General features: G+C 39.5%; 1 protein-coding gene across 1 annotated transcript in view; it reads left to right on the forward strand.

The window, feature by feature from the left end:
* The first annotated feature begins 4544 nt into the window (after nt 1–4544).
* The window catches only part of SLC48A1 (solute carrier family 48 member 1), a 66404-nt gene continuing 50152 nt past the window's right edge, over nt 4545–20796 (forward strand). The window contains exon 1 of the mRNA XM_053708261.1: nt 4545–4797. Coding sequence (XP_053564236.1) covers nt 4665–4797 — 133 coding nt within the window. The 5' untranslated portion in view covers nt 4545–4664. The remainder of the gene's footprint in view (nt 4798–20796) is intronic.

Here is a 20796-nt window from a genome sequence, read left to right on the forward strand (position 1 = left end):
CCCAGAGCCACAAGCAGTTAACCCTAGACAGGTCTGGGTGCAAGAACCATAGGGAAAATTACAAAACAAATTAATACAACACACAGAGAAAACCCAGCACTCACTTACAAGCTCTCAGCAAAGATTTAAAAGCAAAAATGGAAAGGTTAGTCACCGCATCTGGCCAAATGGGACAAGCTCAGGTACCACGTCAAGGTCCTTTCCAATACCTGAGACCCTAAAACAGCCACACAATGCAAGCTTTCAAATCCAAACAAACTGAAAACAAGGGAAGGGTGCACAGGAATATGTAACCACCCTAGACATATACAAAACACGGAAGGGAACTGCACTCTCATACCGGACCAGGTACACATCCCATGACCCTGCCACATGCTCAGCCCTGGGTGTCACTGGCACTCACAGGAAGTTGTGCTGTCCCCAGAGCCACAAGCAGTTAACCCCAGACAGGTCTGGGTGCAAGAACCATAGGGAAAATTACAAAACAAATTAATACAACACACAGAGAAAACACAGCACTCACTTACAAGCTCTCAGCTAAGATTTAAAAACAAAAATGGAAAGGTTAGTCACCGCATCTGGCCAAATGGGACAAGCTCAGGTACCACGTCAAGGTCCTTTCCAATACCTGAGACCCTAAAACAGCCACACAATGAAAGCTTTCAAATCCAAACAAACTGAAAACAAGGGAAGGGTGCACAGGAATATGTAACCACCCTAGACATATACAAAACACGGAAGGGAACTGCACTCTCATACCGGACCGGGTACACATCCAATGACCCTGCAACATGCTCAGCCCTGGGTGCCACTGGCACTCACAGGAAGTTGTGCTGTCCCCAGAGCCACAAGCAGTTAACCCCAGACAGGTCTGGGTGCAAGAACCATAGGGAAAATTACAAAACAAATTAATACAACACACAGAGAAAACCCAGCACTCACTTACAAGCTCTCAGCTAAGATTTAAAAGCAAAAATGGAATGGTTAGTCACCGCATCTGGCCAAATGGGACAAGCTCAGGTACCACGTCAAGGTCCTTTCCAATACCTGAGACCCTAAAACAGCCACACAATGCAAGCTTTCAAATCCAAACAAACTGAAAACAAGGGAAGGGTGCACAGGAATATGTAACCACCCTAGACATATACAAAACACGGAAGGGAACTGCACTCTCATACCGGACAGGGTACACATCCCATGACCCTGCAACATGCTCAGCCCTGGGTGCCACTGGCACTCACAGGAAGTTGTGCTGTCCCCAGAGCCACAAGCAGTTACCCCAGACAGGTCTGGGTGCAAGAACCATAGGGAAAATTACAAAACAAATTAATACAACACACAGAGAAAACCCAGCACTCACTTACAAGCTCTCAGCTAAGATTTAAAAGCAAAAATGGAAAGGTTAGTCACCGCATCTGGCCAAATGGGACAAGCTCAGGTACCACGTCAAGGTCCTTTCCAATACCTGAGACCCTAAAACAGCCACACAATGCAAGCTTTCAAATCCAAACAAACTGAAAACAAGGGAAGGGTGCACAGGAATATGTAACCACCCTAGACATATACAAAACACGGAAGGGAACTGCACTCTCATACCGGACCGGGTACACATCCCATGACCCTGCTTGTGGCTCTGGGGACAGCACAACTTCCTGTGAGTTCCAGTGGCACCCAGGGCTGAGCATGTTGCAGGGTCATGGGATGTGTACCCGGTCCGGTATGAGAGTGCAGTTCCCTTCCGTGTTTTGTATATGTCTAGGGTGGTTACATATTCCTGTGCACCCTTCCCTTGTTTTCAGTTTGTTTGGATTTGAAAGCTTGCATTGTGTGGCTGTTTTAGGATCTCAGGTATTGGAAAGGACCTTGACGTGGTACCTGAGCTTGTCCCATTTGGCCAGATGCGGTGACTAACCTTTCCATTTTTGCTTTTAAATCTTAGCTGAGAGCTTGTAAGTGAGTTCTGGGTTTTCTCTGTGTGTTATATATATATATATATATATATATAATTGATTTCATAATGAATTTGAGGCCGTGAGAAGCCACGCCTCAAGCCACACCCTGAGACACACCCTCTCCATGCCCACTTGAGTGTCCAGGAATTTTCTGGGCAAAAGGTGGCAACCCTATGTGGAACTCTCTGCCTCGCTCCACAAGACTCTCCCCTAGTTGCGAAAGCTTCAAGCGCTCCCTAAAGACTGTACTATTCAGGGATGCATACAACCTACACTTACCTTTCCTAACTCCACTGCTATCCCCTTGAACCCCTTAGAATGTAAGCCTATGAGCCCAGCTCACCCGCATAAGAGCCAATTACAACAGTGCAACTCTTGGCAGGGACCTCTACCCATTTGACCCCCTTTAAATGTTATCTTGTATACCGCCTATGTTTATAGCGCTGCGGAATCTGTTGGCGCTCTACAAATACTTGATAATAATAATAAAAATGTTAGTCAGATTGGAGCTAATGAAATGGATAATTCTTTAGAGTATGCATACAATGACCTTATATAATTCATATTTCTTGGGACTATTGTTTTGAGGAAGAGTGGTGAAGGTATATAAAATTAGAATAATCCAGGCACCTCTCACAGTACACAGCACAAATCTATTTTGATAATCGAGTAGGCTTGCAGGATTCTTTAAATCACGGATCGCGACACAGTGGCTGCGTTCGGGCAGTGCTCCAAGCGAACTGGGACTCGCTTGGAGTGTTTTCTTCACACTTGCAAGTGAGAGGCTGGATGTTTTTTGCTGGTGTAAGTCCCTGTGCTTCCAGCGTGCTGGAAAAGCTGGGACTTTTCAGAGCAAGCTCAGACGCTTGGCAACATGACAGCCTCCACACACGTGTTGCTGTGGAGGCTGCCATGTTTTTATAAGCAGCAGAGGAGGGACAGGTGAGGCGGATAAGCCTGACAGCAGCATTTAGTACAGGGCAAAGTGGAGATAGGTTACTTAAAAGGCCACTAAACCCAAAAAAAAATTTTCATGATTCAGATAGAACATACAAATTTAAACAACATTACAATTTATTTCTATTATTTATTTTTCTTCATTTTTTAGATATCCTTATTTAAAGAAAAAGCAATGCACATGGGTGAGCCAATCACATGAGGCTTCTATGTGCAGCAACCAATCACCAGCTACTGAGCATATCTAGATATGCTTTTCAGCAAAGAATATCAAGAGAATAAAACAAAATTGCATTCTCTTTCTAAATCATGAAAGAAAAAATGTGGGTTTCATGTCCCTTTAAAGTACATATAGGTTACTTAACCTATCTCCACTTTGCCCTGTACTAAATGCTGATGTAAGGCTTATCCAGCGATGACGTGGCGCTAGGTGACGTCACAAGCAAGGGAGCTTAGAAAAACGTTTGCATGCGCAAAGGGATCTGCTGCACAATAATGGACTTTGTGCATGCAAACGTTTTTTCTAAGCTCCCTTGTAGCATTGTTACACAACACAGTTGTTATGCCGAGAATGGTTTCCCCAGTGTTTCTGGTTTCCCCTGCCTCTCTGCAAACATCGGAACTCTGACCCGCAAACATCGGAACTCTGACCCACCTCCATTCAGTTGCTCTCAGCTCAGCCCCTGTAGCTTAACCTGCCCCATGTGAGTGATGGGAGCTGCAGCCCTTATATCTTTATTTATTAATAGCTAAATGGGGCAGGATAAGCTACATGGCTGAGCTGAGAGCAGCTGCATAGAGGCAGGGAAACCAGAAACACAGGGGAAACCATTCTCGGCATAACAACTGTGTTGTGTAACAATGCTACAAGGGAGCTTAGAAAAAACGTTTGCATGCACAAAGTCCATTATTGTGCAGCAGATCCCTTTGCGCATGCAAACGTTTTTCTAAGCTCCCTTGCTTGTGACGTCACCTAGCGCCACGTCATCGCTGGAAGTGAAGTGCCTCCCCCAGCTCCTGAGCGCTGCCCGAACGCGGCCAGTGTGTGGCTACATGTTTACTGGGTCACAACCTGTGTGTTGTATGAGAGTGTTTGACTACAATCAGGAATAAAATATGCACACATTTTAGTCACTTTGCAAAAATGTTTATATATTACTTCAAACATTTTCAGACCAAGCATTAAAATAGGGTCAAGAAAGTATGTGGTATCATTGCACTAGGCCTTGGGAAACAAAAAAAAGTTTGAAGAATCCTGAACTAACCACCAGTGTACTCTATGACAAATAACTACTAAAAAAATAATTGACTTTTCGCAGTTCCCATGGCAACTTGATGCTGCACACGTCTTATTTGTCATTGGGGCACACAAAGCTTTGCGTGTCAAGCCTCTTTCTGAAGACATAAGAGGTCAGGGGTCTTAAAGTGGTAGCGGTACGTGGGATTAATGTGATTTGTAAAAAGTGTTCCCTACGCTTTATGAAAAAAAAAAACACCCGATTTGTCTAATGCACTTCTAATGTTCTCTCTGGGAACGAAATCCAGCGACGTTCTACTTGGTAACATAGAGACATTCAGAGCTATTCTTATTGGTTCGTCAGTTGTTGCTTTTTTCTATTGGTTGTGGTTCACGGGTTCCACCCCTTGTTTATGTAGCTATTGGGTAATCGCCTCTGAAGCTCGGTGCCCTCTTACCAACCAAAGGTGTCGGGCACCAGTCAGGGTAAAGACCGCTTTTGCCTTTTCTCTTCTTTCATGGCGGTCACTAAGCAGCTCTGGATTCGAATCGCTTACGCGGCGATGGGCACTTTATTCGGGGTGTCAGCTTTCTTGGCCTGGAACGTGGCCTTTGGGCAGCCCTGGACTGCGGCCATGGGGGGATTATCAGGTGAGTGTCTGTCACGTGAATTGGGCAGGTGTGAGTGACAAGTGCACTGGGTAGCACCTGAGCTATTGTAATGTTATGTGATTGTAAAGAGAGGGTTGTTTTTCTGTATAACTAGTGTTGGCATATCACAACGAGTGGGTAATTGTTATTAATGTGTTTTAGGCAGAAAGGTAGAGTGTTTTAGTAGAATGTGGGTGCAGCACATAAATTACAATTACTAATTGTGTGGATTTTTTGGTTACTTCTACTGTGTTGGGTAAATTAATGTAGGGATAAGGAATAATACTTGATTGGTGTCTTTGTCCCTTTAGGGCAAAATTGGTACACATGATTGGTAGGTAAGTTGGGCAGAAAAGCTGTAAGTTAAAGGTAGGGTGTAGGAGAGCCAGGGTATTGTGATATGTGCTGCAGGAGGGTTTCAGGGAAGATGGAGGGCTAGTCATGTGAAGTATCCATAGTTATAATTAGTAGGGCTGGAAGCAGGATGGCCTTGATGCTGTGGCAGTGGGACCCTTTGGTGAGAAGAGTGTTAGGCCAGTTAAGACTTCTTGATACCTTAAAGGCACATGAAACCCCATTTTTTTTTCTTTCATGATTCAAGAGCATACCATTTTTTTTAAACAACTTTCCAGTTTACTATTTTTTATTTAATTTGCTTCTTTCTCATTTTATCCTTTGTGGAAAAGCATCCCCACTTAGGCTCAGTAGCTGGGAGCTAACTTCTGATTGGTGGGTTTCAGCTAGCTCCCAGTATTACATTGGTACTCTTTCAATAAAGGATATCATAAGAATGAAGCCAAATTAAAGAGCTATGAAATTTTTAAGCAACTTTCTAATTTGCTCTTATTATCATTTTTTCTTTGTCCTCTTGTTATCTTTATTTAAAAAACAAAAGAGCCTTGGATTTTATAGCAGTGGAAGTCGGTTTAATTAGTTTATACTCCTTTTTTTTTTTATCACAAAAAGGTCTCAGGGTAATTTTTTTTTTCATACTAATAAAAAGTTATTACATTTTAAAAAATACTGTTAAAAATAAACAGTTGTTTATACACCCATCAAATTATTTATTGTTCAACAAAACTAGTGCTTTCTCTTTAATGTTCAGTTAGCAACATTTGCTTGATAACATTATGTAACTTTGTATCAGTGACCCAGCTAGTCCCAGGAATGTATTTTCAGCCAGTCAGGCCTATGCCTACGATAACAACAGGATTTAAGAGCACAACACATTTTGAGGGGTAGCACTATTGTATGACACATTAGAACTCCGATGCTCTCCTAATATTTTATTTTAAATAATTTCTCAAGGAGGGTGCATTGTTCCACCATCCTTTGGTGGAAGCGAAGAAATGCACTACTGGGAGCTGAAAACATGTGGTGAAACAATGACAGGAGGCAAATATGTGCAGCTACCTGATAGCAGCTAGCTCCCAGTAGATTATTGCTGCCTCTGATCATACCTAGTTATAAGGGATTTGGAACTTTTCATGATTCCATGCACAGATAAATAATCAAACAGTTATGTATTAGCAGTTTATAATATATATATATATATATATCTCTAGATCTTTAAGAAATAAGTTACACTTGTACTTGTAGTGGGATGTAACATTCCACAAGGCAGATAGTGCTAGGCTGGTGTGAGAATATTTTGTTTATTTCAAGAGGCACACAAAATCTTTTTCCTAATAATACATTTTGTATGTTTCAATCAATACTATTTATTGGTGCAGACCCTTAAAGCAAGTATTTCTTAGAAAAAATTTCAGACAGGTGCCGTGATCATAAACACAACACACAGTAGTAAAGTGTTTAAAAGACCGGGGGTTTCAGCACGTCTTTTAAACAAGGTTATCACATTTATTTATCGATATTAAGTTTCTTTATAAATCTCAAATGAAGGAAGTCCTTAATCCTTCTAATGCACAATGTTAACAGAATTAGTTACAATGAAATAATAAGTGAATGTCATACCAAAATGAAATCTCGCAAAATAAAATCGCATGTGCAGCGCTGTGTATGTTTCAAGGGGCTGACAACACCACGGCCAACCACAAGCTCCACCTATAGGAGGATAATGCTTGGGTGGGTACAGAAAACGGGATCTGTGTCACCCCTTGAAAGTCTTAAAGTGCCGGAATATATCATGCATTTATACAAGCTAATCAGCAACACCCATCCAAAAATGTGCTTTGTTCTCTTGGTTCTTTTTTTAAAGCTTAACCTAGGTAGGCTCAAACTGATTTCTACACTGTTGAAAACTGCCTCTTATCAAAGTGCATTTTGACAGGTTTTCACAGTTAGACAGTGCTAGTTCATGTGTGTCATAATGATAACATTGTGCTCACTCCTGTGGAGTTATTTAGGAGTCTGCACTAATTGGCTAAAATGCATGTCTGTCAAAAGCACTGAGATAAGGGGGTGTCTGCAGAGGCTTATATACAAGGTAATCACAGTGGTAATAAGTGTATTAATATCAGTGTTTGTTATGCAAAACAGGGGAATGGGTAATAAAGGGTTTATCTATCTTACTAAACAATAACAATTTTCAAGTAGACTGTTCCACTTGAGTGATTGACGGTGCCATTCAAGTTTCAATAAAGCACAAATATATCCTAAAGTCAGATAAAAAGCTATGATTGATCCACCTGTGCTCTAAATCACAAGCACAAATCTGCCATTGATATAGCTAACCATTTCATAAGACACCCCTTCAAGAGCTTCACTTAAAAGGACATTGAACCCACATTTTTTTTTGTGATTCCGATAGAGCATGGAATTTTAAGCAACTTTCTAATTTATTCCTATTACCAAATTTTCTTCATTCTATTGGTATCTTTATTTGAAATGCAAGAATGGAAGTTTAGATGCTGGCTCATTTTTGGTGAACAACCTGGGTTGTCCTTGCTGATTAGTGGATAAATTCATCCACCACTAAAAAAGTGCTGTCCACAGTACTGAACAAAAAAAAAGCTTAGATGCCTTTTTCAAATAAAGATAGCAAGAGAACAAAGAAAAATTGATAATAGGAGTAAATTAGAAAGTTGCTTAAAATTGCATGCTCTATCTGAATCAAAATTTGGGTTCAGTGTCCCTTTAAGTTGTAGTATCCCAACTCCTGGGCAGGAAAGGAGCAAAGTAATTCACTGAAATTCGAGAGTCTTACTGTCACGTAGAAAGGTAGGTCTCTTAAACACAAGCCAAACTGGCATTTTTTTGTTTGCTATGAAAAGCACTCTTAGATAATTAAATTGTATGCTAAATGAAATATGATTGACATAAAGCTTGACTCAGCTGCAAAACCGCTAGGTTTAAAGGGACAGACTAGGCCAAAATAAACTTTCATGATTCAGATAGAGCATGTAATTTTAAACAATTTTCCAATTTACTTCTATCACCAATTTTGCTTTGTTCTCTTGGTGTTCTTAGTTGAAAGCTTAACCTAGGAGGTTCATATGCTAATTTCTTAGACCTTGAAGGCCACCTCTTTTCAGATTGCATTTTAACACTTTTTCATCACTAGAGGGTGTTAGTTCACGTATTTCATATAGATAACACTGTGCTCGTGCACAAGTTATCTTGGAGCAGGCACCGATTGGCTAGACTGCAAGTCTGTCAGAAGAACTGAAATAAAGGGGCAGTTTGCAGAGGCTTAGATACAAGATAATTACAGAGGTTAAAAGTATATTATTATAACTGTGTTGGTTATGCAAAACTGGGGAATGGGTAATAAAGGGATTATCTATCTTTTAAAACAATAAAAATTCTGGTGTAGACTGTCCCTTTAATTATTAGAATTGCTACCGGGGCTGGAGAAGTCTGCTGGATAACATCTTGGAGAGAAGTCTAATACAGCATCTGCCTGTGTTCCACTGAATTCAACGCTGTTGCATGATATTAATACCTTATCTGAAACCTGAAGATTAGTAATGCGTTTATACGCTTTAATCACTGCTTTTGTTTGTGTACTGTAATCACTGGTTAGTGGGTGTGTGTGTTGGCACTAAGTTCATAATAAACACTGTTATTATTAATACTGCATTCTCGTGCATGAGTTCCCCGTTTCCAGTTTTATAGTGAGATCTAGTTTGTACTTTGACCAACACCAGGACATAATAGGTATGCTTTTCATTATAGGATCCAAACGGAACAAAGCAAATTAGAGAATAGAAGTAAATTGGAAAGATGTTTAAAATTGCATGCCCTGTCTGAACCATGAAAGTTTAATTTTGACTTTACTGTCCCTTTTAATTTATTCACTACCTTCCAGGGTAGTCACTACCAATTTTGTTGTTCCTATATTAGTTTTACATCTGAATAGTTTCACTAGTTTTGCTGGTTGGATCAGTGGCTTTTTCTGCTCAAGACCAGCAGTGCTATGAGAGTCCCACCCAGTATTTATACTGTGTTTTTAAAACCCTTTTTAAACAACATTCCAATTTGCTTAATTCTTTTGGTATCCTTTGTGAAGACATTGCAATGCACATGGGGGAGCCAATAACACGAGGCATCTATGTGCAGCCACCAATCAGCAGCTCATGAGCCTTTTTAGATATGCTTTTCAACAAAGGATATCAAGAGAATGAAGCACATTAGATATGGAAAGTTGTTTAAAATGGCATGCTCTTTCTGAACCATGAAAGGAAAAACATTTAGTTTTCATGTCCCTTTTAAATTTGACCTGGTTGGTATAAGTAAAGTCACAGCACTCACGCTAAGAACACACAAGGGTGATACAACTATTTGTAACTTCCCTAGACAAGCACAAACCCGGAAGTTGATTGGAATGTGTCTAGGGGAGGTTACAAATAGTTATGACACCCTTGTGTGTTCTCATTTTTTGGTTGGAAGCCAGCACATTTGGCTGTAGTTTAAGACTGTGATAAAAAGATTACACAATTACCAATCCTCTAATCCGAAATTACAAAATCCAATCTTATTCTGAAATCCAATCATTTTAATTCATATTTTTTTAAAAAAATAAAATAAAAATAATCAAATAATTATTTTTCTCTGCCTGTGTCTTTTTTTTTTGGTGTTCTAAATCTCTATTTAAAACCTAGATTACCTCTAGGGTTGCATGTATAAGCAGTATTAAATATGTAATTGTTGCCTAAATGACATACGATAGTGTTGTTTTCACTTGGTTCCATCCCCTCTCTAAACTGTTCCATTTTAGATGCAAATATTCCAAAATCCAAACTTTTTCCAGTCCCAAGCAGTTTGGATAAAACAATGTTCTACCTCTAATATGGAAAAGGAACTGTAAATAAGAAATTTGTTTTGAGCACATATTTTACCTTTTTAAGCAAATAATATTTCTTTACCATAATACAATCTTTCAGCTTTTATGTCTTTACCCCTATAATCAGAGATTATTTATACAGCACACTGTTAACATGATGTTGGAATCCAAATATGTTTTTTTTTCAGTTATGAAACACATTTATAGGCAAAATAGGGATTGTTGGGAACATTCAAGCTTTCAAATTAAAGGGACACTGAACCCACAAAAATTATTTCTTGATTCAGATAGAGAATGCAATTTTAAGCAACTTTTCTAATTTTAATCCTATTATCAAATTTTCCTCATTCTCTTGGTATCTTTATTTGAAAAGTAAGAATGTAAGTTTAGAAGCCGGACCATTTTTGATGGAACAACCTGGGTTGTTCTTGCTGATTGGTGGATAAATTCACCCACCAATAAGCAAGTGCTGTCCATCGTTCTGAACCAAAAATTGGCTGGCTCCTTAGCTTTGATGCCTTATTTTTCAAATAAAGATAGAAAGAGAACGAAGAAAAATTGGTAATGGGAGTAAATTTAGAATGTTGCCTAAACTTGCATACTCTATCTGAATCACGAAAGAAAAAATTTGGGTTCAGTGTCCCTTAAAGCCAATACTGAGCAAAGGATATAGAGTCCGGGGAAAGAAAATACTGCAATTGGTATAAGTTTCACTGAGGCAGAATTTGCCTTGTAACTGCAGCACGCTTTGGGAGGACCTATATTCTGGAACAAAAAAACATGAATAATCTGAAATACTAGCTCCCTGCTGTCCCTCCTCTCTAGGTAGCCCAGATTCTCTAGGTGGATGCATTGAAGGGGGTCAAGAAATTCTGGCATTACTAGCGCACAACAGGCATATTGGTCATATTTTCTGCCTTTTCTTGCAGTACACAGATGTTTTCAGTGCAACCACACAAAAAGCATTCATTCCAAACTATAGTTCTTAGCTCTCCAAGAACACTGGGTGGAAATTAAATTCCAGCAGTCTACCAATAATTCAGAAGAGAGAACTGATGTTGAGAGAGTATCACAAGCCAAGAATCTTGTGATTTTTATACAGGAAAATATACAGCCGCCATCACGTTCCTTTTCAGAGGGCTCAGTAGTGTGTATTGTATTGGTCCTAGGAACTGAACTAGTGGCAGTAGCAGTTTTAATAACTTTTATTTCTAGAAAATATGAATACATCCCAGCTGTATAAACTTATTACATTTCCTTTGCCAACTTACACTGTATGACAGATTTTATATAAAATGTAGGGGCAGCCAGAATATTGAGCAGCCAGACACTTTTTAGGGACTAAAAATACGCATTATCTATTTATCTATCCCAGTAGTGCATTGCTGTTCCTTAGCCTACATAGATATGCATTTCAACAAAGTATACTAAGAGAACAAAGAAAATTTGATAAATTAAGCAAATAGTCTTGCTCTACCTTAATGTCTTTTGAAGGGAAATTCATTTCTATACATTTTTATCATGCGTATAAAAGAACGCTAATGAAACGTTGTATATTTATTTATCACCTAGATGATGTTAGGAAATTCCATACCGTCTGAACTGTACTGAAAACACTGTACATTAGGATGGCATGGAATGTCACTTGATCTTAGTGACAAGCAATATCTGATACAATCTGACTCCCTGTCTACACTCACCGTATGTGAACAGAGGCGAGACAGGTAAAGAATCAGAATAATGAAAGAGAAATTTTGGTTTCATATCCCTTTTTAATAAAATGTTTGCTGACCGCTGAAGCATCAAAACACTCGCATCAAGACACTCGCATCAGGCAAGGCCGGCAAACACAACTTGGGCTTCCTGATAAGTGTCAGTTGGCTGGTGTTCACTAGTCATGTCTTAGCTTCCCATCCCAACAAAAAGTCTGCACTGAACCTCTGTGGAAGGTTAGGCCTTTAGTCATTCTATTTACTTTAGCTAAGTCTGAAGAATACTTAAAATGCTTATTCAAAGACTTAAGTGTCCAAGACTGAATCCCTGGACATTAATAAAAGAAGCTCTAAATACTTTGCAACATCATAGGCCCTACCTTGATATGAAAAGACAGGTGCTTGATTTAATTACTAGAGAGGGGAGACCCAAGGCAATGGAAATTTATACTGCTTTTTATTTGTGTTCCACTCTTGGTCTTCAAGGCTATATCATATAACTTCCCATATGCATTTAGGTATTTAAAGGGACACTGAACCCAAATGTTTTCTTTCGTGATTCAGATAGAGCATGCAATTTTAAGCAACTTTCTAATTTACTCCTATTATAACATTTTCTTCATTCTCTTGGTATCTTTATTTGAAATGCAAGAATGTAAGTTTAGATGCCAGCCCATTTTGGTGAACAACCTGGGTTGTTCTTGCTGATTGGTGGATAAAATCACTAACACCAATAAACAAGTGCTGTCCAGTGTTCTGAACCAAAAATTGGCTGGCTCCTTAGCTTAGATGCCTTCTTTTTCAAATAAAGATGGTAAGAGAACAAATAAAAATTGATAATAGGAGTAAATTAGAAGTTGCTTAAAATTGCATGCTCTATCTGAATCACGAAAAAAAAATGTTTGGGTTCAGTGTCACTTTAACTTCAGCTTCAAGGAACAGGAGATATTTCTTTGTTCATTGCATTGGTGTTTTTTTTTTGTTTTGTTTTTTAATGGATTTTCTTGTGCTCAATAAATTTATTTTTTTGCCAGTGCCCAAAAAAACAAAAAATACAATGGAAATTCCTTCACTCAGCCAAGGAGCATGATCTGTATTTGTACACAAAAATGCATTTTACTTTTAGTTTCAATATGGAAACTATGTGTTTGCCGGCCTTGCCTGATGCTTCACATACCTGCAGGGATGTAAAAGTATACTGGTCTTTTATGCATGGGGGAAAAAAACTTTTTCACGTCCCTTTTTACCGGGACCGTCAACACCAGAATTTTTGTTTAAAAAGATAGATACTCCCTTTATTACCGATTCCCCAGTTTTGCATAACCAACACAGTTATAATACACGTTTTACCTCTTTGATTACCTTGTATCTAAGCCTCTGCAAACTGCCCCCTTATTTCAGTTCTTTTGGCAGACTTGCATTTTAGCCAATCAGCGCTGACTCCTAGTTAACTTCACGTGCGTGAGCACAATGTTATCTATATGACATACATGAACTAACGCTGTCTAGGGGTGCAAAAACTGTCAACATGCATTCAGATAAGAGGTGGCCTTCAAGGTCTAAGAAATTAGCCTATGAGCCTACCTAGGTTTAGCTTTCAACTAAGAATACCAAGAGAATAAAAATTGGTGATAAAAGTAAATTGGAAAGTTGTTTAAAATTACATGCCCAATTTGAATCATGAGTTTACTTTGGACCTGACTGCCCCTTTAATCTTCATTTAGTCTTTATTTTATGTTGTTTAGTTATAACTCATAAAAATCTTTAATTTGCTCCATTACCTTTGTGGATGTGATAATGTGCTCAGTAACATACAAGTGTGATTATTACACAATAAATTCAAAACATGCAGAAAAACTGTTGAAATGCTTATATAGCATAAAATTCCTGCTAAAATAATTTTTGTTTTTTACAGTTTATTTTTCTTGGCCCTCCCTGGTAATGATTACCAGTGAGAATCTCTCTCCTAAGGGGAGTGGACAGAATTGACCACTCCCAGGTAACCTAAACCTATTCCCCTTATCCTAGTTCTGTCCAGCCTTCCGGTGAGACCCTCTCTTCATCCCTGGGCAGTGACCACACTGAACTATATCTACCCTTAGGGTTATACCTTTTTTTTTTTTTTTTTTTTTTTTCTTCAACATGATGATCTGACAGGTGGGACACAGCTGTGCAAGTGTTCTCTTCGGCGATGCTTTAATGTGGGCCGTGACAGTGCTGGGGGTTCCTTCTGAAGACTTCTTGGAGCGCACTCACACTTTAAATTGATCTCCGTGGGGGCCTAGTTTAAACGCTAGTACCAATCAAGTTGTGAGTCATCTATTGTTTTTACTAAGTAATCAATTTCCCACCGTGAGTCCCTGGCAATTGTGCTGCTATACTATTCATCACATTTATGTATATCTATTTAGACTTACTGGGCATTTTTGTTTCTGCATGTGAAAGCAGTTAAAGTTTTGTTGGTGAATATTTTTGTTATGATATTTCCTCATGGAGCCCATATCTGATACTGCCCAGGGAGCTTCAGTTCCCTGGCGATTATGGTTGCTGAAATCACAAGATTTAGACAATTGAATATATCGTCTCCAGGCATTCAGACTCTGCTTCAGGCTAGACAGAAGACAACCTCATTGGTGTATTATAAAATATGAAATGCCTTTTCTGCCTGGATATAACATAATCTACATTCAAATCTGAATTGTATTGTTTATGGATTTTTTTTTCATGATGGTTTTCTGAAGGGAATGCTTTAAAGTTCAAGTTTCTGCTATCTCTAGTATTAAATGGCCTAAGAAACCACTGGTGCTTCAGTTGTTTCAGGCCTTGGCTCATACCAACCTTCTGCCTGGTCTGCAATTCCAATGTGGGATCTTCCTATGGTATCGAAAGTTGGAGAGTGGATGGGCTCAAGTGTAGACAACAATATGTTCTGTAATTACATATAATCTAATGTATGCTGACCTCAAGCAAGCACTGGCTTGATGAGCAATGGTAGAGAAGTCCCATAAATATTGGTGTGTTTTCCAAGCAGAATCAGCTCTCTTTTTTTTTTTTTTTTTTTTTTTTCCTCCTCTTAAGGACATGACGAGTCCACGGATCATCTTCATTACTTATGGGATATTCTCCCCCTGCCTGCAGGAGGCGGCAAAGAGCACCTACAGCAAAGCTGTTAAATAGTCCCCCCCCCCCCTTCCCCTCCAACCCAGTCATTCTCTTTGCCTGCGTTAGTAATAGGAGATGGCAAAGTGAGGTGTTAGAGAAAGATTCTTCTTGAGTTTGTTGTTTTTAAGTAGTGCCAGAATGTGCTACTTTGATCTGGGGTGTAGCCTAGACCTAATCAGTCCCTACAGTAGGGCTTTTTGGTGGCTTTAAAGCATTAGGAACTGGTGGGACATAATTCTCACTGTGCCTCCTAAGATGTTGCTGCCCCATTATAGATAGCCTAAGCGCATGGTAACTCAGGCTGATCTGCTTCCACAGGGCTATGAGAGGGAAAAATAGGATCCTCTTACACCTGATGGACGAACCTGCTATCGGGCAGCATTGAGGTAAGTGCTATTTTTTCATTCTGGAGCAATAGGCAGAGTGATTATGGCACTTAACTTATATTAATGTTTACACTAATGATAAGCTGCTAGTGCAGCTCCAGGACAAGACTCCCCTTATCAAGATATAGGGGTTGTCATTTTGCAAGACAGTATGTACAGGCACTGGCGAGACTGCTTTTATTACATTTTATGTATTTTATTATGGATGCCGTGCTAGATAGGGTTCTTTGAGGTACGCCCATGATGGGCGCGGCCTATTTCCGCGTGCTTCCTGATTCTGGTTGCTTTCTGGGCTGAGAAGTCGCATGGAGTTCTACTGCTGTATGGCTACTGTTTATAACATATTTAGTCAGGCGGTAGTAGTGCTCTCTGCAAGCAGTGATTTCTGTTTTCCTCCGGTCCTCTGATATCAACATCCGGTTGTTCCTGGCAGGTCGGTCGCTTGTTTGGTGGCAGGTAGGCACCTCAGCAGGCTGCTGAGGTGTAGATGTATCTGAAAAAACATTATTTTCGTGTTTTTTACTCTATTATAAAAACGGCAGAAAAATGTTTTGTGTTATAAAAATAACCAACCTGTGCCTTTAAATTTTAAACGGTTTAAGTTAATTTTTCCATCTCAAATCGTTACTTGTTGGGGATCTACCTTTATTGGATATCCTTGTGTTCTGTCTTAAAGACACAGTTACATATATTAAAAAAAAAAAAAGTTTATTTTATGACTGTGAAAGATGGATACAGAAGCTGATCAATCTGCTCTTTGCTCTATGTGTTTGAATGCTCAGGTTGAACCCCCTATTCCTTTTTGTCCCTCATGTGTTGAGAGGGTCTTGAGTTACAAAGAGAGGATTTTTCATGAGCAAACCTCCTCTAAGGCGGATGCTTCTCAGGGGTCTCAAGATGAGATTCAGTGTATTTTACAGCGGTCTCCCCAAATGTCCCAAGAGATTTCGCCCGCTCAAGCAGTGCCCTGTACTAATATTTAAGGTTCAAATATTTCCTTAATGGACATAGCTAAGGTAGTATCTTCTATTTCTGATACATTATCTGCCTTTCCCATGTTTCAAGACAAACGTAAAAGGAGTGACCATGGAGTCAGTAAGGATGCTGATGCATTGGTGTTATTTTCATACTTACCCTCTCAAGAACATGAGTTGGAGGGTTCGGAGTCTTTATCTGAAGGTGAACTTTCTGATTCTGGAAGTTCAGCACCTTTTTCAGATTCAGAGGTGGTTTCTTTCAGGTTTAAGTTAGAACACCTGAAAGTTGTGTAAGATGGATAAATATTTTGAAACTCCCTCATATTCAGATATTTTTCCAATACCTAAGAAGACTTTGGAGATTATTTCTAAGGAATGGGACAGACAAGGTATTCCCGGTTTTTAAGAAAATGTTTCCAGTAGCAGATGCTATAAAGGAAAATTGGCAGACAGTCCCTAAGGTGGAAGGAGCTGTTTCCACCCTGGCTAAACATACGACTATTCCTATTGAAGATAGCTGTGCCTTTAAGGATCCTATGGACAAGAAGTTGGAAGGATTCCTTAAGAGGATTTATACTCATCAGGGGTTATTGTTGCAGCCTACGGCATGCATTGCCACGGTTACTAGTGCAGCAGCTTATTGGTTTGATGCTCTGTCTGAGTCTCTCAGACATGAGACCCCTTTGGAGGAAATCCAGCATAGGATTAAGGCGCTGAAATTAGCTAATGCCTTTATTACTGATGCTTTGTTGCAAATTACTAAATTAGCTGCAAAGACTTCAGGGTTTTCTATCTTGGCCCGCAGAGCCTTGTGGTTAAAACCCTGGGCTGCGGATGTGTCCTCAAAGTCTAAGCTTCTAACAATAAAGGGTTTGCCCCCGATCCAGGGCCTGATCTGGTCGGGGGCAGACTATCCTTTTTCGTTCAGGCATGGGTAAGAGATGTTCAGGATGCCTGGACTATAAGAGATTGTGTCCAGGGGATACAGACTGGAGTTCAAAGCCTTTCCTCCTCGGAAGGTTTCTCCTTGCAAGGTTATCTGCAAACCAGATAAAAAGAGAGGCGTTCTTATGTTGTGTAAGAGACCTCTCCTCCATGTGAGTAATTGTTCCAGTTCCTACTCGGGAACAAGGAGAAGATTTTTATTCCAATCTGTTCGTAGTTCCCAAAAAGGAGGGAACTTTCAGGCCAATCTTAGACCTCAAGAGTCTAAACAAATTTCTTAGAATCCCATCATTCAAGATGGAGACTTTTTGCACTATTCTGCCATAGATCCAGGAGAGTCAATTCATGACAACGGTGGACTTAAAGGATGCATATCTTCATGTTCCTATCCACAAGGAACATCACAAGTTCCTAAGATTTGCATTTCTGGACAAACATTTCCAGTTTGTGGCTCTTCCTTTTGGGTTGGCCACAGCACCCAGAATTATCACAAAGGTTCTGGGGTCTCTCTTGGCGGACCTAAGACCACAGGGCATTGCAGTAGCGCCTTACCTGGACAATTCTAATCCAGGCGCCATCTTGCCATCAAGCAAAGTCTCATACCGACATAGTCATAGCCTTCCTGAGATCTCACAGGTGGAAGGTGAATTTAAAAGAGTTCTCTAGTTCCAAAGACAAGGGTTACCTTTTTGGGAACTTTAATAGATTCTGTTCAAATGAGGATTTTTCTGACCGAAGTCAGGAAATCAAAGATTAAAGATACCGGTTGAGTACTCCAAACCACTCCGAATCCATCTGTGGCCCAGTGTATGGAGGTAATCGGATTGATGGTAGCGGCGATGGACATTGTTCCATCTCAGACCTCTGCAGCTGAACATGCTCAGACAGTGGAATGGAGATTATGTGGACTTGTCTCCTCAGATAGTCATGGAGAAGGAGACGAGAGACTCTCTTCAATGGTGGTTGTCTCTGGATCATCTTTCTCAGGGAACCTGCTTTCGCAGACCTTCCTGGGTAATTGTGACAACAGACGCAAGTCTTTTAGGATGGGGAGCGTTTGGGGTTCTCTGAAGACTCAGGGAGTGTAGACCGGGGCGGAGTCTCTTCTTCCTATCAACATTCTGGAACTGAGAGCAATTTTCAATGCTCGCCTGGCCTCAGTTGGCCTCGGCCCGGTTCATCAGATTTCAGTCGGACAACATAACGACTGTTGCGTACCAAGTTGGGTTTTCTTCCTAAGGTAGTTTCGGACCAAAACATTAACCAGGAGATTGTTGTACCTTCGTTATGCCCTAATCCTTCTTCTCAGAAGGAACGTCTTTTGCACAGTCTTGATGTTGTTCGTACTTTGAAGTTTTATTTACAGGTGACAAAGGATTTTCGTCAGTCTTCTTCTTTATTTGTTGTTTTCTCAGGAAAACGAAGGGGTCAAAAGGCCACGGATTCTTCGCTTTCTTTTTGGTTGAGGAGTATCATTCGCTTTGCTTATGAAACCGCTGGGAAGCAGCCTCCTGAGAGAATTACGGCTCATTCTACTAGAGTTGTGGCTTCTTCATGGGCATTCAAGAATGAAGCATCTGCTGAACAGATTTGTAAAGCTGCTACTTGGTCCTCTCTCCACACTTTTTCTAAATTCTACAAATTTTATACTTTTGCCTCAGCTGAGGCGGCTTTTGGGAGAAAGGTTCTTCAAGCAGTGGTGCCTTCTGTTTAGGTATCCTGTCTTGTCCCTCCCGTATCATCTGTGTCCTCTAAGCTTGGGTATTGTATCCCATAAGTAATGAAGATGATCCGTGGACTCGTCATGTCCTTAAGAGGAAAAGAAAATGTATTCTTACCTGATAAATTTGTTTCCTCTTGGACATGACGAGTCCACGGCCCGCCCTGTCTGTTTAGACAGGATGTTATTTTTTTTTTCTAAACTTCAGACACCTCTGCACCTTTTTGGTTTTTCCTTTCTCTTCCTAACTTCGGTCGAATAACTGGGTTGGAGGGGAAGGGAGGGACTATTTAACAGCTTTGCTGTAGGTGCTCTTTGCCGCCTCCTGCAGGCAGGAGGAGAATATCCCATAAGTAATGAAGATGATCCGTGGACTCGTCATGTCCAAGAGGAAACAAATTTATCAGGTTAGAATACATTTTTTTTTTTTTTTCTTTTTTTTAATCTAAGTATAAGAAAGAAATAAGACCATATATGTAACAACTAATATTTATTTTTTCGTGATCCCAATAGATAGACCAGAAGAGTTAAACATGAAACTCACAATTTTTCTTTCATGATTCAGTGAGTACAATTTAGCAAAACAACTTTCCAATATACTTCTGTTAATAAGTGTACCTTGTTCTTTTTGGTATCCTTTTGTTGAAAAGCATGTAGTTAGACTGAGGGACATGCACTTTGTTCGGTGCACTATGTGGTAGCAGTTTTGCATAAATGCTTTTAACAATGTTATAAATTGTGCAGACACTGCTGCTATCTTTTAAAAGCATTTTTTACAAAACTGCTGCCAAATAGTTTTCCAGACAAGTACACACACCCTGCCTATTATTGTCTTTAACCCCTTAATGACCGGACCATTTTTCAATTTTCTTACCCTTAATGACAATGGCTATTTTTACATTTCTGCAGTGTTTGTGTTTAGCTGTAATTTCCCTCTTACTCATTTACTGTACCCACACATATTATATACCGTTTTTCTCGCCATTAAATGGACTTTCTAAAGATACCATTATTTTCATCATGTCTTATAATTTACTAAAAAAAAAAAAAAATATGAGGAAAAAATGGAAAAAAACACACTTTTTCTAACTTTGACCCCCAAAATATGTTACACATCTACAATCACCAAAAAACACCCATGCTAAATAGTTTCTAAATTTTGTCCTGAGTTTAGAAATACCCAATGTTTACATGTTCTTTGCTTTTTTTGCAATTTATGGGGCAATAAATACAAGTAGCACTTCGCTATTTCCAAACCACTTTTTTTCAAAATTAGCGCTAGTTACATTGGAACCCTGATATCTGTCAGGAATACCTGAATATCCCTTGACATGTATATATATTTTTTTTAGAAGACAACCCAAAGTATTGATCTAGGCCCATTTTGGTATATTTCATGCCACCATTTCACCGCCAAATGCGATAAAAAAAAAAAAAAAAAAAAAAGTTCACTTTTTCACAAAATTTGTCACAAACTTTAGGTTTCCCACTGAAATTATTTACAAACAGCTTCTGCAATTATGGCACAAATGGTTGTAAATGCTTCTCTGGGATCCCCTTTTTTCAGAAATAGCAGACTTATATGGCTTTTGGGTTGCTTTTTGGTAATTAGAAGGCCGCTAAATGCCGCTGCGCACCACACGTGTTTTATGCCCAGCAGTGAAGGGGTTAATTAGGGAGCTTGTAGGGAGCTTGTAGGGTTAATTTTAGCTTTAGTGTAGTGTAGTAGACAACCCCAAGTATTGATCTAGGCCCATTTTGGTATATTTTATGCCACCATTTCACCGCCAAATGCGAGCAAATATAAAAAAAAACTTAACATTTTTCACAATTTTAGGTTTCTCACTGAAAT

The sequence above is a fragment of the Bombina bombina genome, chromosome 3 (genome assembly GCF_027579735.1).
Source record: "Bombina bombina isolate aBomBom1 chromosome 3, aBomBom1.pri, whole genome shotgun sequence".
In the NCBI taxonomy this organism is placed as follows: Eukaryota; Metazoa; Chordata; class Amphibia; order Anura; family Bombinatoridae; genus Bombina; species Bombina bombina.